The following is a 25,789-nucleotide window of genomic DNA, read 5'->3' as shown; positions in this document are numbered from 1 at the left end:
ATCCATGAAGTCCCATCAGTTCAGTGAAATTTAGTCGCTCAGTCATGTCTGACTCTTTGCGACCCCATGGACTGCAGCACATCAGGCCTCCCTGTCCATCATCAACTCCCAGAGCTTGCCCAAACTCATGTCCATTGAGTCGGTGATAGTCCATCCAACCATCTTATCCTCTGTTGTCCCCTTCTCCTTCTGCCTTCAATTTTTCCCAGCATCAGGGAGTATTCAAATGAGTCAGTTCTTCACATCAGGTGGCCAAAGTATTGGAGTTTCAGCTTCAGCATCAGTCCTTCCAATGAAGATTCAGGACTAATTTCCTTTAGGATTGACTGGTTGGATCTCCTTGCAGTCCAAGGGACTCTCAAGAGTCTTCTCCAGCACTACAGTTCAAAAGCATCAATTCTTTGATGCTCAGCTTTCTTTATAGTCCTACTCTCACATCCATACATTATTACTGGAAAAACTCTGAGTGGACTGACCTTTGTCAGCAAAGTAATATCTCTGCTTTTTAAAAAATTTAATTTATTTTTTATTGAAGGATAATTGCTTTACAGAATTTTGCTGTTTTCTGTCAAACCTCAACATTAATCAGAGGGGTGGGATGGGGAGGGAGATGGGAGGGAGCTTCAAAAGGGAGGATATGTGTCTGCTCTTTAATATGCTGTCTAGGTTGGTCATAGCTTTTCTTCCAAGGAGCAAGTGTCTTTTAATTTCATGGTTGCAGTCACCATCTGCAGTGATTTCAGAGTCCCCCAAAATAAAGTCTCTCACTGTTTCCTTTGTTTCCCCCATCTATTTGCCCTGAAGCGATAGACTGGATGCCATGATCTTACAGTTCTGAATGTTGAGTTTAAATCCAAATTTTTCACTCTCCTCTTTTACTTTCATCAAGAGGCTCTTTAGTTCTTCTTTGCTTTCTGTCATAAGGGTGGTGTCATCTGTGTATTTGAAGTTATTGATATTTCTCCTGGCAATCCTGATTCCAGCTTGTGCTTCATCCAGCCTGGCATGTTGTATGATGTACTCTGTGTGTAAGTTAAATAAGCAGCCTGACAGCCTTGAAGTACTCCTTTCTCAATCTGGAACCAGTCTGTTGTTCCATGTACAGTTCTAACTGATGCTCCTTGACCTGCACACAGGTTTCTCAGGAGGCAGATCAGGTGGTCTGGTGTTTCCATCTCTTGAAGAATTTTCCACAGTTTGTTGTGATCCACACAGTCAAAAGCTTCAGCATAGTCAATAAAGCAGAAATAGATGTTTTTCTGAGACTCTCTTGCTTTCTTGATGACCCAGCGGATGTTGGCAATTTGATCTCTGGTTCCCTGGCCTTTTCTAAAACCAGCTTGGACATCTGAAAATTCACAGTTCACGTATTGCTGAAGCCTGGCTTGGAGAATTTTGAGTGTTACTTTACTAGCGTGTGAGATGAGTGCAATTGTGCGGAAGTTTGAGCATTCTTTGGCATTGCCTTTCTTTGGGATTGGAATGAAAACTGACCTTTTCCAGTCCTGTGGCCACTGCTGCACTTTCCAAATTTGCTGGCTTATTGAGTGCAGCACTTTCACAGCATCATCTTTTAGATTTGAAACAGCTCAACTGGAATTCCATCATCTTTACTAGCTTTGTTCATAGTCCCATAACTGTAAAGTCCCATAACTAAAAGTAAAACCAGGAGTCCACATTAAGAAAAGGCATCATCTCAATGCCACTTTCTAGTTCTCAGGAGGATTAAAGGACCCTTCCAATCTGGAGACTGGGTTCAAGTCCCATTTTCCCATGTGCTACTTACAGACATTGACAAGCCATCTAAACTCTACACCTCAGCCTTCTCATCTCTAAAATGACAAAGGTAAGATTTTCCTCACAAATGGGCAGAGAATGTTAAATGAGATAAGGAGGATGAGATACTTTTCAAAAATGTTATCTTTTTAGGGTGACAAAAGTCATACTTATTTGTAAAGCTTCTTGTAAGCTGAAAAGCAGCTGTACAAAGATTTGTCATATTATCAACAATAGCAGTAAAAATAAATCAGTATGAGTAAAAGCAAAAAAGCAAAATGAATTTTTTCCTAGGCTGCAATGCCCTAGAAAAACACCCCCAAATCTGTGGCTTGGTTCTCCCTGCGGATGGAGCCCGCTGAACGGCAAAGGAGGAAGCGAATAGGCAGCCTCCTGCCTTCTGATTCTAGAGACCTGGCCCCTGGTTTGGGCCCTCGGGTAACCTGTACAGCCTGGCCCATCGCGGGCGGGGATTCGCTCCCGAGCCCCTCCCACCTCCGCAAGCCGCATCGGCTCACTGGTCCAGCGGCGCGTTGGGCAGCTCTCCCTCGGGCTCTGCAGCCGCTCCTTCTCCAGTGTTCCCAGGAATCTTTCTGCGGAATCCAGTTTCGATTTCAGCTCTGAGACCTGCAGGAGTGGTTCACAGACAGCTGCAGACACCAAGTCCGAAGCCCACCAACCCCTGTATTTTTCCCAACCCAACACCCGGGGACAGAACTGGCTCACTCCTGGGCATCCCCTAGGGAGGGGCTCTTCTTCCCACTGTCCCAAACCAAGATCAGGTCTTTTGCTTTTTAAAAAATACTTCCTCTGCAAGAGAAAAAAGCAAACACCAAAACAGCTTGTAGGCTCCTTTCTCCAGACCGCACCCCTTTGGAGGGAATAAACCCTTAGACTTTACGGGAGCCATCCAGGCTTGTCATTCTATTTTCAACTGGCAAGGTGTGCCTTGCCTGATCTGAAGAGGGCAGCGAAGGATGGAGATCAGTGAATATGCTTACATTGCAGGAAAACAGATAAGGCCTTTACTCCTCAATAACCTGCAGCACTTGACCTACTGTGCAGTGCGTGCTAAGCCTCTTGACCTGCTATTAAATTCCAAATTAGGTGTCTGGGTGACAGGGGCCCAGGGAGAGAAGCCTTAGGAACAAGCACTTCATCAAAGATGGGCAGTGTGACCATTTTTAACCCTGGGTCTTCACGCAGCTGCAAGCCCTTTGGGAAGATAACCAATCGTTTTCTCTGGGATCATGTGATTTAAAATTTGGAGACTCAAAAGATGCCCCTCTGAATTTTAATATATAAAGTGGCTTGGCCATGGCCTGATGTAGTGAAAACTATCCTACTTTTTCTAAATGTAATATTTTGAGTATCAAAATGGGGAAGAAAAGAGCAATTCTGCTGTATTTCTCACTCATGGTCAAATTTCTTAATTTTGAATTATTTAGGGAGTTTGCTTTTTCTTCTCTCTCTTTTGAAACATGAAATGATTTTGAACAATAAATTGACTTTTCCTCTTTAAATATTTCCCCCCCCCCAAAAAAAAGATTATTTCTCACCAAAACAAAAGTTTCTTGTCGAACATGCTTTAGAGAGAAGAGGGTTTGCCCCATTTTCCCTCATTCACTGTTAGCATTCTTTCCTTATCTGTGGGCAACAGCTTATGCTATAAAGAATTAGAGAACCAGCCTTGTATAAAACAGTATGAACTTTAAACCATCTCTCACCTCACATATAACTTTGTGCTTTTATGGCTGCTAGTAACAGAGCCAGGATGCTCTGTGAGCTGTGATAAATGTGCATAAGAACTTAGAGATATTGCTAGAGGCTATTTTTAGTATCTTTATTTTTACATTCTCAAGACAATTCACTGACACCTTCGCTTCCTTCATTAATCTTCAGTACCATGAGGCCAGTAATACACTCAGCACCCTCCCCCTTATCATTTTTCAACAGATGGCTGGCTATTCACAAATTTCCTGTAGTTGAAATCAATGAAAATCTTCACATACTTGGCTCACTCAGATTATTGATTTAAAGCAAATACCAAACAAAGAGGTGTTTACCTTTCTTTCATATAACTCTTTCATGCTTCTAAATTGCTGATCCCATTGCTGGTTAACTTCCAGGAGCTGAAATTATTAGAATTTGGTAAATCAACAAAGGATTCTGCCCAGTTGGAAATTTAGTCAAAATGAAATCACTTTTTGAGGTAAGATTTTGGAAGTCATTGGTGAAGACACTATTCTTTCCACCAAGTTCTGGTAGATCTGGGATGAGTTAACACATTCACCTTTCATAATTGGCTCACATAGGAAAAACTAGTACATCTTAGGTATATCTTGACTAGTCAGCCGAACAATTTATTAGAAACTTAACTTTGCATACTTATCTGAATTTTCATCTTCTTTGTTCAATCCAACTAGAACCTGATACAGATTGCATTAGTGGTTTTCTGTAATATTTATTCATATCTGAAGTATTTTTTCAAATCTTTCCATATTTTTCTATGTGCTTATCTTGACTATTATAATGTAATATTTCTTATAGCTTTTAAAGGCAGAATTTGTATTAAAAATTCCAAGTCTCATTAGCTGATAATCATTTGCTTGCAATAATGTGTTTTTTTAAAAAAATCAGTACATGATTTGTATAATATACTCAACTAATAGATAATATCACTTTTTTGAAAGCTTAGATTATTTGAGGAATAATAGTTTTGTCATAAGCCAATTTTAGAAGCAATTTAGGCTGCAAACAATTTGAAACTTTTGTTTCAAACTTCAAAACTATGTGCTAAATAGATGAAAAGAAAAACACTATGACCTCTTTTTAGTTTTCTAGTCAAGAAGTCTACAGCTTTCCACATTAAAAGAAATTCCAACAGCTATAAATATAGGACAGACATGGAGAAGATAGATATAATGACTAAAAAGGTAACAAAATTTTCTTAGTTACAAAACAAAATACCTAATACAGAGTGGCAGTAGCTAGGTAACTCTGATGCTAGAAATAGCTGTGACTTTTTAGTATAAGACTATATAGTATTATTTTATAAAGATCCCCTAGCTGCTATCATTTTAGGGACTAACATTTCTGTGCTCTGGTACCATTACTTTGCTGAAGTTCAGTACTTGCCCAGAAGAGCACACTATTTTATGCAGTATCAAAGAAGGGTGGAGGACATGGAAGAAGACAGAAAGGCTGTAATGTAGAAAGTGACTTAGAAAAGGAAGTACCAGATTGACAACGTGGTGCCAGAAGGGTTAGTTTTGTACCTCTTTCTCTGGCAAGGAGAATAAAGAAGTTCTAATATTCATTAACTCAGAAAAACAGAACTCAAAAGAATATCCATTACATACCCAATGACGTTTTAAAACAAACTTCTTTTGTGATAGTGCTCCTTAACCCCTGTGGGTCGGATGCCAACTCATGATGTCACAGTACCCAAGTCAACTATACAATAAAGCCTTTGACAATTTGAGTTTCAAGGTGTGTCAAATTGCAGAGCATTAACAGCCCAGATGATAAACTCACCTGGCCCATGTGGAAGAAACATCTAATTAAAACAATTAAATTATAATGATTGAATTCATGGGTTTGTCATTTTTACTCATTTGCGCAAAAGCATTGAGAGACTGAGTGAGAGATGTGTAGGTGAGTGAGAAAGAAGCATTTGCTCTCAGTACAATGCAGTCTGTTACCCTGAAGGTACACACTGCAACCAGCAACAGAAAGAAGAGGCTCTAGGTGCCTCTTATTCTCAGCATTAATTCATGGCCCATGTTGCTCCAACTAATATTGCAAAATTACCTCTTTTCTCTGCTTTTCCAGACATCTTATCTTTTGTTCAAGAGAATTTAAGTTCTTTCTTCTTGACGATTGAGCACACTTAAAAAAAAAAAAAAACAGCAAAGCAGAATAGTCTATCAAATAAACAGGAGAAATGCTGCCTTTCACAAGCTCTCATGTTGTAATTTATAAAAATTTTGCTAAAATATTATCATCTCCATAGAGAACTGTTGATGAAAAAGCTTTATATTTTAGAAACTCTTTTATATGAATTAACGACCTTGACAATTATTGAATAAATTACAAATGTATCTATATAAGAGGTAAGCAAGAATTTAGAATTTTATGAATTTGGATTTTAATCATTTTCCCCCCAAAATGAAAATACAGAATATAATGTATATAGAAATCAGGTAAGTTTCATAGATACATGTCAGGTATGTACCTGGTAAAATTTTAAAAGAGAATTCATTTATATAGCCACGCCCATGATTTGGAGTGGCCCTAAAAGTCAGAGGAATGATAGAACCAAGAAAAGGAGACTAACGCAGTATGTTACATGGAGACAAACGGATTCCGAAGCAATAATAATACATTAACTACTTCAGTGACCATCATATGATTATCTTAGAGAGGTGAGCATAGGTCATCTCATGTTGTGTAATTTTAACCAGCCCTATGTATAAAGCCACTAGGTGACAGATCTAGGTTAATAATAAATCATTGGCATGGTGAAAAATTAATCACTTTTTTATTTTTAAGAATAAAGCAAGCACAACAATTCTGGAAACTGCCTACCATCTGTCTAAAGCGATCACCAGCAAAGTTCACTATGGTACTGTTTTCTCTTTTCTAACTCAATAGTCTTAAAACCATTGCATGGCTGAATCATAAAGTAATACAATGAATTGGATGATGAGGGTAGCCTGGAAATCTGCCATTTGTGGACCAAGAAATTGCTTAAGGGTATTCATGAACAATAAGAAACATTTTCAAAACATGATGGCCTTTGCCAGAAATGTTACAAGAAATGTTGTTTTATAGTCTCCATGGAAGTTCCAGGACTTTTTTCATTAGAAATGATTTATAAAATTATTTTTCTATCTTTGCTAGCTTTTGTCTCAGTGTTTTAGGGTTCCATGGATTTTTACACCTCTGTAGACTCTGTTCTTAGTTTTCTTAGTTACTTCCTATTCAGACACATGTGTAAGTAAGACTGCATTTAAAAAGAGGCATTCTTCTTAGGTTGACAAAAATCAGGATGATTATACCTACTTCTTGACCTCAAACTGGTTTGACCCAGTGCCAGAAGTGATATCAGTTTCCAGGGGAGAAGTATGTTGGGTCCTGCAATTGAGATTTCTGGTTTTTAGGAAGACTTCTAAGGGACAGAACTTATCCTGGATCAGAACAGACTAAAAATTAGTCATAGCTGATTTGGAAAATGCTGTGAAGCAACCCTACTTAGTATGTGCTGGGCTTGGCAAAGCCGAGATGCAGAAAAGCTGGATTCTAGACTAGCGGTTCTCTCACCACTAGGGTGCATTCACCTGGGGGCTTGCTATACATACAGCACCCAGAACACTGATCAGATTTTCTGAAAGGGAGCTATAGCACTCTATCTTCTTTTTAATCGACTTTACTTTTTAGAGCAGTTTTAGGTTCACAGCAAAACTGAGTGGGGAGTAGAGAGATTTCCCATATAGCTATTGCCCCAACACATGGGTAGCTTTCCCCATTGTCAGCATCCTCTACCGGAGTGGTATGTTTGTTAACAGATGAGCCTGCATTGACACAGCATTATCACCCAAACCCACAGTTTACATTACGATCCCCTCTTGCTGTTGTGCATTCTGTGGCTGTAGATGAATATGTAATGACATGTATCTATCACTGTAAGATCCTGTAGAATGTCTTGTAGAATTGTCTTAAAATTCTCTCTGCTCCACCTATTCATCCCACCTCTATTTTTAATAAATGCCACTGATTTTCATGATTCATATTAAAGTTCAAGGTTCCTCCATTTCACACCATGGTTTAGAACTTGAATTTGGGGTCCTCAAGAAGTCTTTTTTCTATTTATGACAAAGACAAAAAAAATTCTGTGACTAACAGATATTTGTATGACCCTGCCTTCTGAGAATTTAGATTGAGAGTAATCAGATTGCATTTTTTCCATATATAATTTTCTCTAAAAAATTATGAACTATTTTGACACTTGATTTTCTTTTAAAAGTTATTTTTAAATAATTCTTTATCAAATTTTTATAAAATGATTTAGTAAATATATTAAATCTGCAAGATAGATAAAGCACAGCAATAGGTATGACTTACAAGTCATAAATATATCACTAAGAATTTTTGTGGAGATTAATCAACATTTTACCACCATGCATCTGACATAGATGTGTATTAAAATGAAACAAAACAGTCAAATACAAAGTTTTGGAGAAACTTTTCGCTTGTTTTTGCTGTGCTTCTTATTTGCTAATGAAGGCATAGAAAGATTTTTAGGTCACTGGTCCTTCTAAGGGCTCATTTAAAGAAAAATTACTCCCAATAAAATGTAATCTATGTGCAAATTATTCAGACCTTGCTTTCTCATTTACCCTAATGCCCAGATCAGCTTTTAAGAGATTCAAGTTCTGGGACTGCTAAATTAAAACCTGAATGGCTGAAAGAGTCTGTTTCCTATTATATCTTAGTTATCATTAAAAAATACTTCAAGAAAACACTTTCAATTAGTATCTGTTGCAGTAAACAGTAACAGAGCAAAGAATGTGATATTAATTGCATGTATATAAGTATTTTATGACAGGTACTTTATTGCTATAATAGATTTTATTTTTAAGCACACCAATATAATATTCTCTTAAATTTTACATTAAACCAATTTTTTTTTAAGTCAAGAGCAAAATGTGAAACATAGAATTGAAAAGCTGAAAGGATAGGCTTTTATTTCTCACTTTGTTAAAAAAAAATAATAAATGTAGCTCAGAGGGGTCAAAGAAAATGCAGTTAGTCACCTAGATATTTTTTCTTTATTGAATAGCATTGTTGAAATATGTAGAGCGTATCTTAGCTGAAGAAAGCACACTAGACATTGCTATTCTTATAGACATTGCTATTCTTATAGTCATTGCATAATTAGCCTTTAGCGACACTGTTGATGCCACATATGGTGAATTCATCTCCCAGAAATGTGTTCTTACCTCTGCATGATCCGTAGGACTTTCTGCACCACTCATTCTAGCTGAGCTCTGTAAGAAATGTGCCACAGAAACTGTTTTTCCTGGAGGCTTGGAGAGCAGAAAGAAAAAAAAAAAGAAGAAAATGTGTTTTAAAGTGAGAGCAAAATATACGTAATTTAAAAAATACTACAAAAATAGTTTACTCGTGGCAGAAAACAACAGTAACAATTTTTCGCTGAAAATGTACAGAAGTGACTCTGTATGTGAATTACACAGAATAACGCTAACAGCGACTGTGACGATAACTTTTCTTCTCTTCCAGCTAGGGGCTTCCCAGGATGTCTCAAGCTGGCAAGCTGTGAGTAACACACAAGGCAGATCGCCTTGCTATGGTATGTAAATTGCCTTTCTTCCTTTACTGGCAGTTTCTCTCACTGGAGGAGGAAGTTACCACAGACTAGCCTAGGCACACCAAATCTTTCCTCAGTAGCCCAACTGCCATAACTTCACTGTATTTCCCAGATCAATTAAGTAACTGTTGACTTTTTGACAACTCGGGGTACTTATTTTCCTAAGGGCCGGATTTTCTGGCAATGTCTTATGTGTGTCAGCTTAACTGTGTGCAATTTAATGTCATGTATAATTCTGTAAGAGCTACTAATTCTTAGGGAACTAGAAAAGAAAATAATTCATGACAAAGTTATTGGGTGTCTCAAGACTGTTTTTTCTGTAGTTGGTCCGCATTTTCTTCATAACTCCAGGGAAGTAAAATCTTCTTTTTCACTAACATTCAGCTTTAATGAGTTGGCTTGTAGTTTTACAGGGCACTGAGGTAATGGAGCACTTGATAGGTAGTGCAGATAAAAGCAGGGAAAGCAGGTGCTCTGAGCCACACACAGGGGCCCTGACGGAGCAGAAGACGTCATTCTTGACTTGGAGGAAAGGGAACAAAGAGAGAGGCAGGAATAGAAAGGAAAGGGAAAAGAATTTAGTTACTTAGTTTACAGTTTTCTTTAGACCTCTCTATTCAATATCATGGAGAAGGCAATGGCACCCCACTCCAGTACTCTTGCCTGGAAAATCCCATGGATGGAGGAGAGTGGGAGGCTGGAGTCCATGGGGTCGCGAGGAGTCGGACACGACTGAGCAACTTCACTTTCACTTTTCACTTTCATGCACTGGAGAAGGACATGGCAACCCACTCCAGTGTTCTTGCCTGGAGAATCCCAGGGACGGGGGAGCCTGGTGGGCTGCCGTCTATGGGGTCGCACAGAGTCGGTCACGACTGAAGCGACTTAGCAGCAGCAGCATTCAATATCAACATATATGTAGGATAAACCCTAAAACTCCTGAAATTCAAACTCTTTAAAAGGGAATGAATGGGTGGCTAGGATTTGACTCTCCTTTGTCTGCTTTGGCTCTTCATCTTTAGCTCTCCATATCTGCTTCTTGTGTTCCTGCCACACTGAATTAATTCACTCTGCTTCCTGAACTGGCCACACCCCTGATATCTGTGGCTCTCTCCATCCGGAATGCACGCGCGCGCGCGTGTGTGTGTGTGTGTGTGTGTGTGTGTGTGTACTTTCTGCTGGTTTCTTGGTCTGTTTAGGGGGTACACTTGAGTGAAACAGAATGATATTCCTTAAGGCAATATCCAAAAGTACAAGTGGGAAACAAATTGTTCAGAGTTCTAAAGGTAAAACGAGTCACGTGTGATTTGATTTTAGGGAATATAAGCAGGGGTTTCCTGGAGACTGACACTTCATTAACTGTCAAATCCACTCATCAGGAAAAAACAAAACAAAACATAAAAATGTATTATTTTCTCTCCCAACCCCTCCTCCCAAATACACTCATACTCAAAGCATAGTTATATACGGTCAAAGTTCCCTTCAGCTTTATCTGCATTTTTAGTAAGAATAACCCAGTGGATCTGGTGGCACTGACCTAAAGAAGTGATTAGAAAGAACACTTGCTTGCCAGGCATTGCTGTCTGTAGGCCCTGGCTATATGGGTATCCTGTTGAACATTCGTTGTTGTAGTCCATCAGGGTGTAAGTGATTCTACTGAATGGAAATCCTGTATTTTTGCATTTTTCATTATTTTATTTTTTGCCTCTCCTGCCATGCCAGTTTAACAACAAATGGATGTTCTATTAGATTCAGAGAGCCATGTGGTGATTTATGAATAAATAATAACTCTTCTGGAGTGCCCCAAGTTTGGTGGGAGAAAAAAAGGAATGTGCCTTAGTACAGTCCTAGGAAATACCCTGGATATTTTCTGTTATACACGCTCTCTTCGCCTCACCTCCACTGCCTCACATATGCTGTATACTTGCAGTGTCTGACTTTTAGCCAAACTTTGTTCCCTGAGAAGCCTTAGTAGCTGCAATAACTTTCAGAGAAATGGACATGTCACTCCATGTTTCTAAAGCAAGTCTGAGGAGTTCTCATTTCTCAAGTGACTAAAATAATATTAATATCTAGAGGAAAATAACAAACATACAGAAATATGGTGAAGTGAAGGACCAAGGAGTTACCAGTCAGTGGTCAGGAACAGTCATTCCAGTTGATGATAACTCCCTCAAAATTAGTCTGAGAGAAATCACATTTCTATAAATGCTTGGAGAGATTCTTTGGTAGGTGAAATAAACATGGATTTTTCTTCAATATCCTTTTAGAATGGGGGTGGAAAAACTTCCTTTGCTTTCTGGATCTATTTGCATGGATTTTAAGTGAATGTGCTAAGTGGGCTTCCCGGATAGTATAGTTGGTAAAGAATCCACCTGCAATGCAAGACACCCCAGTTCTATTCCTGGGTTGGGAAGATCCACTGGAGAAGGGATAGGCCACCCACTCTAAGCAGCAGTACTTACCTATTCTAAGCTGTCTAACTAGGAGACAGAGTATCTGGTGGTGACTAAAACATCTGCCCTTAGAAAGCAGCCATCTGGATTCATATTTCAGCTCTACCAGTCACTGCTTATAAATTTGCGAATGATGCTTAAGGCCCTTAAGTCTCAAATCCCACATAGTAAACTAGGGATAGTAAAGGTGTCTTCTTCCTAGGGTTGCTGTTCATAATAACATACATAAGAGCTTTGATATTAATAATAATATGGCCTTAAGGATAGGGCTCATCAGTCATTTACATATCACTTACAATGCACATGGCACTAAGTGGGTTCCAAAGGAAAAATCGAAGTTCCTACTCTCAATGAAACATATATATATATATATATATATATATATATATATATATGAGCATGCTTGTGAAAATTCAGAGAGAGCTCATTCTGAGCTTTCATAGTTATTGCAGGAGTTGGAATTTTTGCTGGGCCTTGAAGGATGGATTGGATGTTCATAGATGGTGAGAACTGAGCTATGCTACCATTAAGGGGAGCAACTTAAAGGAAACAGAGATGGACAAGCCTAAGTATGAAGGATTCTCATAAGCGCAGTGTAACTAGAGAGGGGCTCATGTGCTCTGCCTAAAGTTGATTTGGATCAAATTGGAAAAAGCTTTTAATTTTAGACTAAGAAATTTTAACTTTATTACATAGACCATGGGGCACTACTGAAGACCTCTGAGCAAAGGAATTACATAATCAAAGTGGCTTTTTAGTAAAAAATAAACCTGGATATGCACATTATGTATTAAATGGGTTAGATTGACAACTCTAATACCACTTAATAGATATTATCAAAAATAATATCCTAAATATTTAACAATTCATGGTAATCAAACTACTTATAATCAGTTCATCTGGGGCATGTAGAATGAACCGTAACTCTGAACTCCAAACACCTATATTAATTGCCTGCTCATCATCCTTTTTTGGATGCCTAATAGATACCTCCTTCACCACTTGTATGAAAGCTATTTCCTTATCTTCTCCCACAAAACTTGTCTTCCCCATCACAATCAGTAACAACTTTCATGCCTTCGACTAAGCATCTTGGAGTCATCCTTGAGGTATCTTTTTCCTCACAGCTTTACCCAATTCATCTGGATATTTTTTCGGATCTCTGAAAATACATCCAGAAAGGAAAGCAACACGTTGCCACAAAAGCCGAGAGTTTTCCCAGTTTAAGGAAAGAATGAAATAAACATGCCTTTTCATACATTTTCAAAATGGAAATGTCAATAATTGCTTCCTGATTTTGTTCACATGAAAATTCTTAGAAGAGCATCAAGTAGTGACTGATACCTGTCCCTGCATCAATCCTAGTCCACCCTGTACTAGCTACATGACCTGCATTACTGCAGTAACCTAACAGCTTCCTTGCTTCCACTCTTGCTCCTTTCCCATCTTTTCTCAGTCCAGTAGACACTGCAAGTCTTTAAAATATGTCCTTTCATGTCACTCCTCTGCTGAGAAACTTTCAGTGGCTTCCTGTTTCATTCAGAGTGAAAGCAGAACGCTCTATCGTTACAGTGGCCCGCAACGTCCTCGCTGCTCTTGCCTGTGCTCCCTTGACCTCTTTCTCAGTATCCTCCTGTTTGTTTACTCCATCCTGTCCTGGCCACGCCGCTGGTCCGTGAACCTGTCATGTACACATCCTGTTCTGTCTGCTCAGAACTGTCTTTCTCTTAGATAACTGCATGGCTCATCCCCTCCCCTTCAATGGGTAATTACTTCAATGTCATCTCTTCATTGAGATCTTACCTGGCCTCCTATTTAAAATTGCTCTCCATCTCAGCCCTTTCTTGCTATATTTTTTCTATAGCACTGTATGTCATACCCTATATGTTGTTATTGTCTGCTGTGTTTATTCCATATTTCTTAAACCTAACATAGTGCCAACTATTTTAGTACCTGTGCAAGTCCAAGCAGTGCTCAGACACATGTAAAGCCTTCTCCCCATCCCAAACTAAATCTGCAATGTTGATGAAGTGGGTACCTACTCAAGAGTTTAAAAAAGATCTCAGGATCAGGAACGTCAACTTCTTGGCATCCAAACTAGTAAATGACCTCTGTTTTATCCCCCAGACATGGCTTGGACTAGATGTGTCCCCTGAGAGGCATGTCCCAAATTCCACATCCTCTTGGGGGATACAGGCTTGTTTCTCTCCAGCTTGGAGTCTAAAGCCCTTCTTCCATGCAGTACATATATGTCTATTTCCACTGCACACTTCTAGCTTTTAGTGCATCTCAGTTACATCATCGGGCAAATTGGACTTTGCCGACTATTCTCCTGTCTTTATGAAACTGAAGACTTTATGAAGCTTCCAGTCTAAAGGTTTCTCAACACTGCCCAAAGCAGTAACCCATCTGATCCAGTCTGACCACCAGCCCCTTTGAAGGCTTCTCTGGTTTGCCAGAGGAGTTAGTTACCTCCTCCTTTGTGATCCCAGGTTGCTGTGTGAGGCATCAATATCTACACTTATCATAAACCGTCATTTTGTGTATCTTTCTCTCTCAAGGCTGTAAGCTTCTTGAAGGTAGAGTCAATATCATTTTAGCCTTGGGAACTAACAGTATCTTTAGAGCACAGGCTAGTGACATACACATTTTTAAAATATCTGTTTATGTATAAATCTTTATTTAGTAGGAAATCATAGAACATTGCTACTTCTTAAAACACAGTCCAGAGGAGAAAGACCACAGGGATAAACAAAGATATATATTTTGTCTCCAAATAAGAAATGATCAAGGAGGAGTATCTACCCATTTTTAAAAAGCTGTTCTGTTTGAATACATTTTATTTTTATTCATTTTATAGGTAAATATTTCACCTTTATTTTGTTTAAATGATCAATATTAACTTTTCTCCATACAAACCCCTTTAATTTTTTTCTCCTAATCATAGTTAATATTTAATAGATACATAATATCAATGATTATACATGCTATGAGGGATTTTTTAAAAGGTATAAGTGTGGTTTTCACTAATATTTCCTACATTTGTATAGTGCTTTATTATATAAGTTAATGTCCTGAAATATTAACTGGTGATTCCCCCAAATGTACATGGTTCTTTGTTTCATATAACTAATCCTTTTTTGCTCAGTGAGAAATACCTTTTGTCTCAGGGCTGAACAAGTTTGTCACTGAATGCAAAAGGAAAAACAGTCCCTATTCAGCCTTTGGATTTCAAAACAGACTCTTCAACAGAGGCTATCCTGAAAACTGAAGCTTTGAATTGCAAGGCTAGTATTTCTAGCAATAAACTTTACAAAATTTAAGATTAATTCCTTTTGTGTAATTTATTTTGAAATGTCTCAAAAAGCAACATGGATTGATGGACAAAATGAGCAGTAGGTAGATGGATAGATACATGATATACAAGTAGAGTGAGATTTTTAATGGTGAAATCTACAGGTTACATCACAAAATCTTTTCAAGTTGGCTATATATTTGAAGTTTTCATAACAAAATGTTTGAGAAAACAGAATCAAGGCATAAAATCATAGCATAAATGATAAAGAGGGAAGATGAAAAGATGGTATAACCTAGTCCTTTACCTCTTCCCCACTCCCACACCCACGCAGGGAATGGTAGATAAAGGTAGATCATAGTAGATAAAGGCCCTGAGGAAGAATGGGGAAAGGATCAGGGAAAACCTGAATGTTGAGCCTCCTCTTGGGGAAACTGAGCCCAACTCTTCTAGGAACTCACCCATCATCTATCGAACGGCCCAGACTGAACATCATAGGGCCGAGAGGCCTTACCCCCTGAGTTAAACCTGGGGAAGGGGCAAGTCTTGAAGAGAATTTCTGCAGAGCCTCAAGGAGCACAGCTGGGACTTTGTCTAGGTAGGGGGGTTCCTTAGACAGACACCTCAACCCCAGAGTGTTGTGAAAACACAGTCAGAAATTTCCTGCATTCCTGAGAATGATATAAAAATGGTTAACTCGGGTTCTGTGGATTTAAGCATGCTTTGCTGTCAGATTGAGAAAAACGCAGTATTTATCACATGAATCTGGGGACAAGAGATGAGAAGAGGGACCTAGCAGCATCAGTGATTGCCAGTGAAGATGTAAGCCAGTGAAAAGACCATAAGGATTAGATTATACTGGTGCTAATGGCCGTGTAAGATGATGGATTATTGCAACTTGATGCTTTCCTCCTAAAGTTGCCAAAACAGCATAAGACAGCCAGATAAATTTTAGTTTTAGGTGCAGAGTAGTTTTTTAAAAAGTATTTCCCATGAAATATTTTGTTGTTTTTATGAAATTTAAACTTAACTAGATGTACTGCGATTCATGGGCTCACAAAGAGTCGCACACGACTGAGCGACTGAACTGAACTGAGATATCCTATGGGCTTCCCAGGTGGCGCTAGTGATAAAGAACCCACCTGTCAATGAAGGAGACGTAAGAGACCTGGGTTTGATGCCTGGGTTGGGAAGATCCCCTGGAGGAGGGCATGGCAACCCACTTCAGTGTCCTTGTCTAGAGAACCCCAGGGACAGAGGAGACTCCCAGGTGAGCTACAGTCCATGGGGCCGCAGAGAGTTGGACATGACTGACACGACTTAGCACGCATGCTGACATTCTATATTTTTATTTACCACATCTGGCAACTCTGCTCCAGCCGGATTTCTTCACAAATCTGCTTCACAGATTGTAGGTGCTGCTAAGGCAAGAAGATGGAGGAGAGAATTCCTGTGTAGGACTGCACAGAAAATAGAAACTGTCTGAGCAAACACCAAAGTGGCTGAGATTTCCTGCAGCCAACTGGATTAAATTATTTTCCAAAAGGAGGGATGTGGGGTCCCAGATTGAAACAAAACAGTTTAAAAAAATAAAGAAAATTACAATTTTGCACATGTGAGTTCCATGGATTGCAATATTTTATCTGCTTCAATTTGAACTGCATAATAGAGCTATAAAGTTGTCAGAAGAGGCATCTTTGATGTTCAGTTCAGTTCAGTTGCTCAGTCGTTCCAACTCTTTGCGACCCCATGAATCGCAGCACGCCAGGCCTCCCTGTCCATCACCAACTCCCAGAGTTCACTCAGACTCACGTCCATCGAGTCCGTGATGCCATCCAGCCATCTCATCCTGGGTCGTCCCCTTCTCCTCCTGCCCCCAATCTCTCCCAGCATCAGAGTCTTTTCCAATGAGTCAACTCTTTGCATGAGGTGTCCAAAGTACTGGAGCTTCAGCTTTAGCATCATTCCTTCCAAAGAAGTCCCAGGGTTGATCTCCTTCAGAATGGGACTGGTTGGATCTCCTTGCAGTCCGAGGGACTCTCAAGAGTCTTCTCCAACACTACAGGTCAAACGCATCAACTCTTTGGTGCTCAGCCTTCTTCACAGTCCAACTCTCACATCCATATATGACCACAGGAAAAACCATAGCCTTGGCTAGACGGACCTTAGTCAGCAAAGTAATGTCTCTGCTTTTGAATATACTATCTAGGTTGGTCATAACTTTTCTTCCAAGGAGTAAGCGTCTTTTAATTTCATGGCTGCAGTCACCATCTGCAGTGATTTTGGAGCCCAAAAAAATAATGTCTGACGCTGTTTCTACTGTTTCTCCATCTATTTGCCATGAAGTGATGGGACCAGATGCCATGATCTTCGTTTTCTGAATGTTGAGCTTTCAGCCAACTTTTTCACTCTCCTCTTTCACTTTCATCAAGAGGCTTTTTAGCTCCTCTTCACTTTCTGCCATAAGGGTGGTGTCATCTGCATATCTGAGGTTATTAATATTTCTCCTGGCAATCTTGATTCCAGCTTGTGTTTCTTCCAGTCCAGCGTTTCTAATGATGTACTCTGCATAGACGTTAAATAAGCAGGGTGACAATATACAGCCTTAATGTACTCCTTTTCCTATTTGGAACCAGTCTGTCGTTCCACGTCCAGTTCTAACTGTTGCTTCCTGACCTGCATATAGGTTTCTCAAGAGGCAGGGCAGGTGGTCTGGTATTCCCATCTCTTTCAGAATCTTCCACAGTTTATTGTGATCCACACAGTCAAAGGCTTTGGCATAGTCAATAAAGCAGAAATAGATGTTTTTCTGGAACTCTCTTGCTTTTTCCATGATCCAGCAGACGTTGGCAATTTGATCTCTGGTTCCTCTGCCTTTTCTAAAACCAGCTTGAACATCAGGGAGTTTACGGTTCACATATTGCTGAAGCCTGGCTTGGAAAATTTTGAGCATTACTTTACTAGCATGTGAGATGAGTGCAATTGTGCGGTAGTTTGAGCATTCTTAGGCTTTGGCTTTCTTTGGAATTGGAATGAAAACTGACATTTTCCAGTCCTGTGGCCACTGCTGAGTTTTCCAAATTTACTGGCATATTGAGTGCAGCACTTTCACAGCATCATCTTTCAGGATTTGAAACAGCTCTACTGGAATTCCATCACCTCCACTAGCTTCGTTTGTAGTGATGCTTTCTAAGGCCCACTTGACTTCACATTCCAAGATGTCTGGCTCTAGATGAGTGATCACATCATCATGATTATCTGGGTCATGAAGATCTTTTTTGTATAGTTCTTCCGTGTATTCTTGCCACCTCTTCTTAATATCTTCTGCTTCTGTTAGGTCCAGACCATTTCTGTCCTTTATTGAGCCCATCTTTGCATGAAATGTTCCCTTGGTATCTCTAATTTTCTTGAAGAGATCTCTAGTCTTTCCCATTCTGTTGTTTTCCTCTATTTCTTTGCATTGATTGCTGAAAAAGGCTTTCTTATCTCTCCTTGCTATTCTTTGGAACTCTGCATTCAGATGCTTATATCCTCCCTTTTCTCCTTTGCTTTTCACCTCTCTTCTTTTCACAGCTATTTGTAAGGCCTCCCTAGACAGCCATTTTGCTTTTTTGCATTTCTTTCCCATGGGGATGGTCTTGATCCCTGTCTCCTGTACAATGTCACGAACCTCATTCCATAGTTCATCAGGCACTCTATCCATCAGATCTAGACCCTTAAATCTATTTCTCACTTCCACTGTATAATCATAAGGGATTTGATTTAGGTCATACCTGAATGGTCTAGCGGTTTTCCCTACTTTCTTCAATTTGAGTCTGAATTTGGCAATAAGGAGTTCATGATCTGAGCCACAGTCAGCTCCCAGTCTTGTTTTTGTTGACTGTATAGAGCTTCTCCATCTTTGGCTGCAAAGAATATAATCAATCTGATTTCGGTGTTGACCACCTGGTGATGTCCATGTGTAGAGTCTTCTCTTGTGTTGTTGGAAGAGGGTGTTTGTTATGACCAGTGCATTTTCTTGGCAAAACTCTATTAGTCTCCCCTGCCTCATTCCGCATTCCAAGGCCAAATTTGCCTGTTACTCCAGGTGTTTCTTGACTTCCTACTTTTGCATTCCAGTCCCCTATAACGAAAAGGACATCTTTTTTGGGTGTTAGTTCTAAAAGATCTTGTAGGTCTTCATAAAACTGTTCAACTTCAGTTTCTTCAGCGTTACTGGTTGGGGCATAGACTTGGATAACTGTGATACTGAATGGTTTGCCTTGGAGATGAACAGAGATCATTCTGTTGTTTTTGAGATTGCATCCAAGTACTGCATTTCGGACTCTTTTGTTGACCATGATAGCTACTCTTTGATGTTAGTGAAGTGAAGTATTACTTGCTCAGTCATGTCTGACTCTTTGCGATACCATGGACTAAAGCTCGTCAAGCTCCACTTCCATGGAATTCTCCAGGCAAGAATACTGGAGCGGGTTGCCTTTCCCTTCTCCAGGGGATCTTCTCGACCCAGGGATCGAACTTGGGTCTCCTGCACTGCAGGCAGATTCTTTACCATCTGAGACACCAGGGAAGCCTGAGCTTCTCTGATGTTAAGAAGGATTAAATTGAAGTTCAGAGATATGATGAGAGGGTGGCTGAACCCATACCAGAACTCAGCCCTACTGGCTTATTCCCAACAAAGAGCATTTTACCTATGTGAGGAGACATGAATAACATGGCTAAAAAAATCACTGGACAAAACATAATTTACTTTGTTTGATGCAGGAGCTTGAGCCAATAAGAAATACAATTCAGAAAACTTTTGAGGGAATTGAGCTTTCTTGTGAGGTATATATAAACCAGATTGACCTTTAAGATCATATCCAAACAAAGTCTTACTAGTTTCTACCACTACTTGCTTAGAAAGTAATTTCTATTGCCAATGAATGGTAGTCAGAAAAGAGAAATTTAGCCTTAGAATATTATAAGCCTGCAATTGAATTTTTAAAAAATGTTCTCTGTTCTGCAGGGACTTTAATCCATGATCACTCAGCATATTTGCAAATCACTTTTTTCTTGTACTTAACATACATGTGTTGACTTCACATGTACTTCATTCATATACTCACTCTTAAATGTTTACAGGTTATAGACTGTGAATTGGGTATGTGTTTAGTACTAGATAATCAAAACAGACATGTCTTTCATGTATTTTCTGGTTTTTGAACATAAAATCTGAAGATTAGAGGGACCGCTCCATTAATGATAAAATCCTTTCTGTGTCGCTTTATAATCACCAAGTGATTAGCCTGGAGACCTCAGGTGAAAGACATCACTTTCTTCCTGAGACAATACATTTCAATAAGTCATGGATTTTGATACTAGTTTTAAATAACAAAAACCATAGTTACATATAATAATTAAGAAAGGGGATGTACATATGAAGATGATGTAGGAATAATGGGAGACTATGGTGATGACTTCTGGACACATAAGTGATCAGGAGTGTTTTGTCTGAAAATGAGCCTGACTCAAAGACAGTCTTTCAATATGATAGCCTGAAAAAATTGCAGATATTTGCTAACTGATCTTTGGTGATTTAAGGAAAATTTACTGTAAAAAGTAAATCTTCCTCACTGGAGGGGGAAAAAAGGAACACATGATTCTACTTTTTGCTGCTTATCCCAGAATCCCAAGATATTTATACACTTTGTGGGTCAAGTCTCACTCTCCTCACAAGTACAAAAATGGTAAAAGAGTCTTAAGATGCATTTTACCTAGAAGGTAGATATTAGAATGCTATGAGCCTTTTTCAGTGAGAGCTGAAAATGCCCATTTTGCTGGTACTTTCCCCACACCCATGAAAGAAATTGTTTCTAATTAAAGTAGAAATGGGAAAGCTTGCTTGAGGGGGGAAAAAAAAGGACTTTTGAGGCATTGGATTCCCAAACCCAGGTTAGGTTTGGAAGTCCCTATGAGAGACCCACATTCTGTCAGAAAGCTGTTGCGTTGGCCAAAATGTTAGTTTCCATAAGGTCTTGTTAAAAAAAAAAAAACAAAAAACAAAGAAAACCCACACAACATTTTTGGCCAACCCAATGAACAGATCTAGAACATGAAGAACACGTAATCTGCTAAACAACTCTTAAACAAGTGTGTTTGTTCACGGTAATCTTCCAAGCCAAGAATTCTGCTTCCTTTAGCAGTGTCACAGATTTACACATTTCTGAATCAAGAGGCTGATGTTATTCTTCCTTTTGCATAACAAGAGAGACATCTTTTTTTCCAAATGTGACTGCTGAAGTTATTTAAATCTAGGAGAAGACAATGATTCCAAAGATGAAGATAATACCTTTAGCTTCGGAAGTCTGTTCAGTGGAAACCCTGAGACTCTGAATTCTTTTTCTTCTCTGTGCAGGCTCCTGGATACCTTATGTTTTTTTAATGTTGAAGTGATAACATCTATTCTAATTTCCACCCAGATGTCTCCCTTCCCTTCCAGGCTTGGTGCCCTCCTTTACCAACACGCCCTGGGGGTGTTGCACTCCTCCTGGGGCTGCCAAAGTGGCCTGGATTGGAGCTTCTAGGATTATTATTTTCACAGAGGCAGAAGGAATCCTTTTGCACCCATCACTCACGGCTTCCAAAGGACACCCTGCATCTTCCAGTGCTCTCTAACCCCATCTCTTGAGGAACCTTGGGCAAATCCTCCCAGAGATGGAAGAGAAAACTTTTGAGTAAGAAAGTGTCCTACTCAAAAGTATCTCTTACTTGTCAAACAAGAGGAGCCCGAGTTTACTGCCCCATTTCGCCTCTCCTGTAGATAGCCATCTGTGCAACAAATGGATGCCTCTCAAATGGGAGGAGAGCTTTGTCCCTCTTCTTTTATAAAAGTTTTAATTCTTGTGTCTTAGAATTTGATCTTAGCTTACAGACTTGTGTCTCTGTTTTCCTGCAGTGTCTGGTATTGTACCTTATTACAAAAATAGAGTTCAAGGTGAACATACACAGGAAGATCTTCTTATCTGGACATATACCTGATATTTATGTATAGTGGAAGCTTTTAAAATCTTCAAAATGAATGGAAGGAGTCATATGTCATATATCAGGCCTGGTGATAGCTTGGGAAACACAGCTTGGTCTCTCTGTCCACCAACCTGTTTAGTTTCAAGATTATACTTTTAGAATTATAAAGCTAAAAACTACTAGCTGAACTTAGAGCTAAGAGAAAGATACATAGCTCGTTTAAATGACTTCACCCAGCTTGCCTACTGTGAGCTTCAAACACCACAAAGTGCAGCAGCTGAGTTGAGACAGGCCTTCTTGCTGCCTAAGAACTTGCTGTTTTCCTAGCCAGCTATTCAGACATTCCCCAGGGAATAGTAAACAGCTGCTCATACAACAATGCAACTTATTTTTCCTAACAGAAAAAAAGAGATCAAAACATTCCACAGTTACCATGACTCAAAATTAAATAATGGGATTCAAAGAGGAAGCTAGTAATTCTATGAGAAAAAATAAGACTTTGAGGCTCAAGCTAATCTTACTATCATCATCATCATAAGAATTGTGTTTTATCCCTTTGGTTTCCCAGGTGGCTCAGTGGTAAAGAATCTGCCTGCAAACATAAGAGATGCAGGAGATGTGGGTTTGATCCCTGAGTCAGGAAGATGCCCTGGAGGAGGAGATGGCAACCCACTCCAGTATTCTTGACTATAAAATTCCATGGACAGAGGAGCTTGGTGGACCACAGTCCTTCAGGTCACAAACAGCTGGACACTAAGCATGTATGTGTGCGAGCAATTTAGCCCTCTACATTTACAAAATGCTTTCACATTTTCACTCACTTTATTCTTATCTCATCCCAGTTTAGAAATGAGAAAAAAAGATTTTGATAATGAAATAGCTTAACTTTCGAAAAAAGAAAACAAGGAAAGGGAAATTAATGTTTTTTCCTAACAAATGTGGTTACAGAAAACATTTGTCAACTTACTGTAGTTTCCAAGAAGTTTTTCTCTCATAATCTTTTAAAGTGTCATAAGTTCATATTGGGACACTTTAAAAGATTATACTCTCTGAGCCATTCAAAGCATTTTACCAGACTTTTAGCCTTAGGAAGAATGTCCAGAGCTAGAATTTGTCTCCGATTACTGGGAAATCGCTCCTCAACTGGTACCAAAGTTACTAAAAGCCAATTTTTAGTGCTGTGTCTTAGTTAAAATAAGAAAAGCAAAATAGAATCTAAACACATGACAACACTCTTAAGCAAATTCGGTTTTGGTAGATCTTAAAATTCAAACACTTTTCCTTCCCATCCCAGGTTGAACTCTTGTTTCCAAGCATTACTGGAATATATTTGTTTGTTCAAGGAAACACCTCAAGCCTTCTATCATTTCCTTTTGTATTTGAAGACACACAATTACAGGGTAATAAATTAAGTTTCATATATTAATTTTGTCACTGTATTAAGACCACGTCTTAGTTTAGTGTAAGTTCCATTTAATGTCCACTTTGGAACTGAGTATTATTCTCACTTAGAAAATGATTTGTTCTTTGCCTACAAGATTTTCAATGCCTTCTGTTCACCAACTTTCTACTTTCAACTGTCTCAGAATATTAAAACCCGCTTTCATATTAATAGAGTTCCTCATGTTCATCAATAATGTTTTTCTGTTTCCTCAAAGCAATGAGTTAGTCTTCTCATTTCTATGGGCTTCCCTGGTGGCTCAGATGATAAAGCGTCTGCCTACAATGTGGGAGACCTGGGTTCGATCCCTGAGTTGGAAAGATCCCCTGGAGGAGGAAATGGCAACCCACTCCAGTACTCTTACCTGGAAAGTCCCATGGACAGAGGAGCCTGGTAGGCTATAGTCCATGGGGTCGCAAAGAGTCGGACACAACTGAGAGACTTCACTTCACTTCTCATTTTCTCTGTAGTAATTCTCCCTCTTATTTTTGGCCAAGGTAGACCATAAAGGGAACATGACATATATCTCAGGACTTCTAATTAAATCATATTTCTTTATGATTAGAAACTTACTTAATCTTTTAAAAGATTATGCTCTCTGAACCATTTGAAGCATTTTACCCATCTCATAAAGTCATAATGAAATACATTTCTTCCTGGAAAGGGAGTCTCCCTTACTGTTCTTACGCTTGCTCCATCCAGTGGGAAAATGAGAGATGCCTTCCACAGTTTGTCATTGACCCACCCTCATCTTACTCCAAAAGAATTTTTCTTATACTTTTTTCAGTTCCATCAATATGTAAGTGAGAATGGAAACATTTTTGTTTATTTTGAATGTAGGATTTCCTTCTGTGGAGTGCTATTGTCAACAGTAATTCAGCAGAGATTTCAGCTGGAAATTAAGTGTGTTTACTTAAGGAATCAAATATTTGAAGATACTTCAGATGACAATTGAGAAGGAGATGCCAGAAGTCTGGGAGATGAAGAGGATTGTTCCTGGGAGACTTATCCTCAGAGAGAGAGTAAATGCCCTGCAGCCTGATGCAAGGGTGATGCCGCACACAGGAAAGCAGGGGTTGCTCTGACAGCAGCATCGTTCCTGGTAACAGCTTGAGCTCAGGCCCAGCCACTTCAAATGATTCTTATTTGAGGAAGAGGTAATTAAAAGCAGGATGTATAGAGCAACCCAGACAGATCTGGGTTTAGGTCCAGAATGCAATTCTTACTAGCTATAGCAGAAACCACGAGAAATGTACTTAGCTTCACTGAACCTCAGTTTCCCCATTTGCAAAAGGATGAAAATAAAAAAGACAGTCACACATATTATCTGGCAAACACTGGATGTGTAAAGTAGTACTGCGGGCTTGTGTAGCTAAAGTTGGGAAAGAAAGGTGTCTCCAATGGAGAGACCCATAGTGTTTAGCTCTGTCTGGGCTCTGGAGAGCACATCCACATATTAGGCTTACTTGTCACTATGAGTGGTACCACAAAGTGCCCTGGGAGTGGTATAGCTAACATCTCAAAGCAGCAGTGATAGGTGGGCATCTGACAATCACTGCCAGTCAAAAGCTTTAGGATGAGAAGCTGAGCTTTTAAGTGTGTATTCAATATCCCTCCTGTAGACTTTGAGATTATTTGTGAAGGATTCTTAGAGATAAGGTGATTATAAGTCTACTTTTCTCATAGTTCATGAAACCAAATGTGTTGTATAACATGGGTACCTTCTAGAAAAACCTGTGTTATGAGACTTTAGACACATTCATGTGACGCTTCATACTCTATCCTCAGGAAGTCTGTGACTAGTAGGGAAGACTATGCATAAATGATTACCAAACCAAGGTGATAAAGCCTATGAATGAGGTTTAAAGAAGGTATTTATTTAGGACAGTGCAAAAGGCGACCAGAGAACTCTATGAGACTAAAGAGGGAGGTACTATGATTTCATAGTAATTCACATGAAAACACAATTGGAGACACAGCTCCTGCAAGGGGTAAGGAGGCAAGGGTTTCCATGAAGGATAAACAGCATGTGAAAAAGCACAGCACGCGAAACTGGTAAAGGAGGGTGGGGTGGTGGGGCATGGGTGCGTCTTGGGAAGTGGGAAATGGAGAGTGGAGAAACAACAGTTCTGACAGGAAAGATACTGAGTGCATCTTTGAAAATGCTGAGTGAAGTCAATATGAATCTAGAAAAGAACTACATGTTTAGTAAGTGTATGTGTCGGAAGCCAGCAGCACGTGTTTTGAAGTTTGGTGAGCCACCCACTATGTACCGATCCCTGGGTGACATTAGTGTAACACAGGCAGTGACACAAGGGAGACCGGTGACCGCGAGTGAAACGGAAAGAGCGGAGGGGAAGGGAGGGTGTTGAAGGGTGCTTTTACAGATGTCAATGGAGGAAGACGTTTTAAGAAAGTTAGTG

The 25,789-nt window shown here is 39.4% G+C and overlaps 1 protein-coding gene across 2 annotated transcripts in view; it reads right to left on the bottom strand.

Moving 5' to 3' along the window:
* Nucleotides 1-25,789, bottom strand: part of TNIP3 (TNFAIP3 interacting protein 3) — a 121,231-nt gene that overhangs the window by 38,125 nt on the left and 57,317 nt on the right. For both annotated transcript variants that reach the window (XM_069593361.1, XM_069593362.1), the window contains 4 exons: nt 8,781-8,867; nt 5,590-5,667; nt 3,843-3,908; nt 2,272-2,403 (listed from right to left, as the gene is read on the bottom strand). In XM_069593361.1, the coding sequence (XP_069449462.1) occupies nt 2,272-2,403; nt 3,843-3,908; nt 5,590-5,667; nt 8,781-8,867 (363 nt within the window). The remainder of the gene's footprint in view (nt 1-2,271; nt 2,404-3,842; nt 3,909-5,589; nt 5,668-8,780; nt 8,868-25,789) is intronic.

The sequence above is a fragment of the Ovis canadensis genome, chromosome 6 (genome assembly GCF_042477335.2).
Source record: "Ovis canadensis isolate MfBH-ARS-UI-01 breed Bighorn chromosome 6, ARS-UI_OviCan_v2, whole genome shotgun sequence".
NCBI classification, from domain to species: domain Eukaryota; kingdom Metazoa; phylum Chordata; class Mammalia; order Artiodactyla; family Bovidae; genus Ovis; species Ovis canadensis.
The sequence above is the reverse complement of the archived record's forward strand: the minus strand, read 5'-3'. Positions and strand labels throughout refer to the sequence as shown.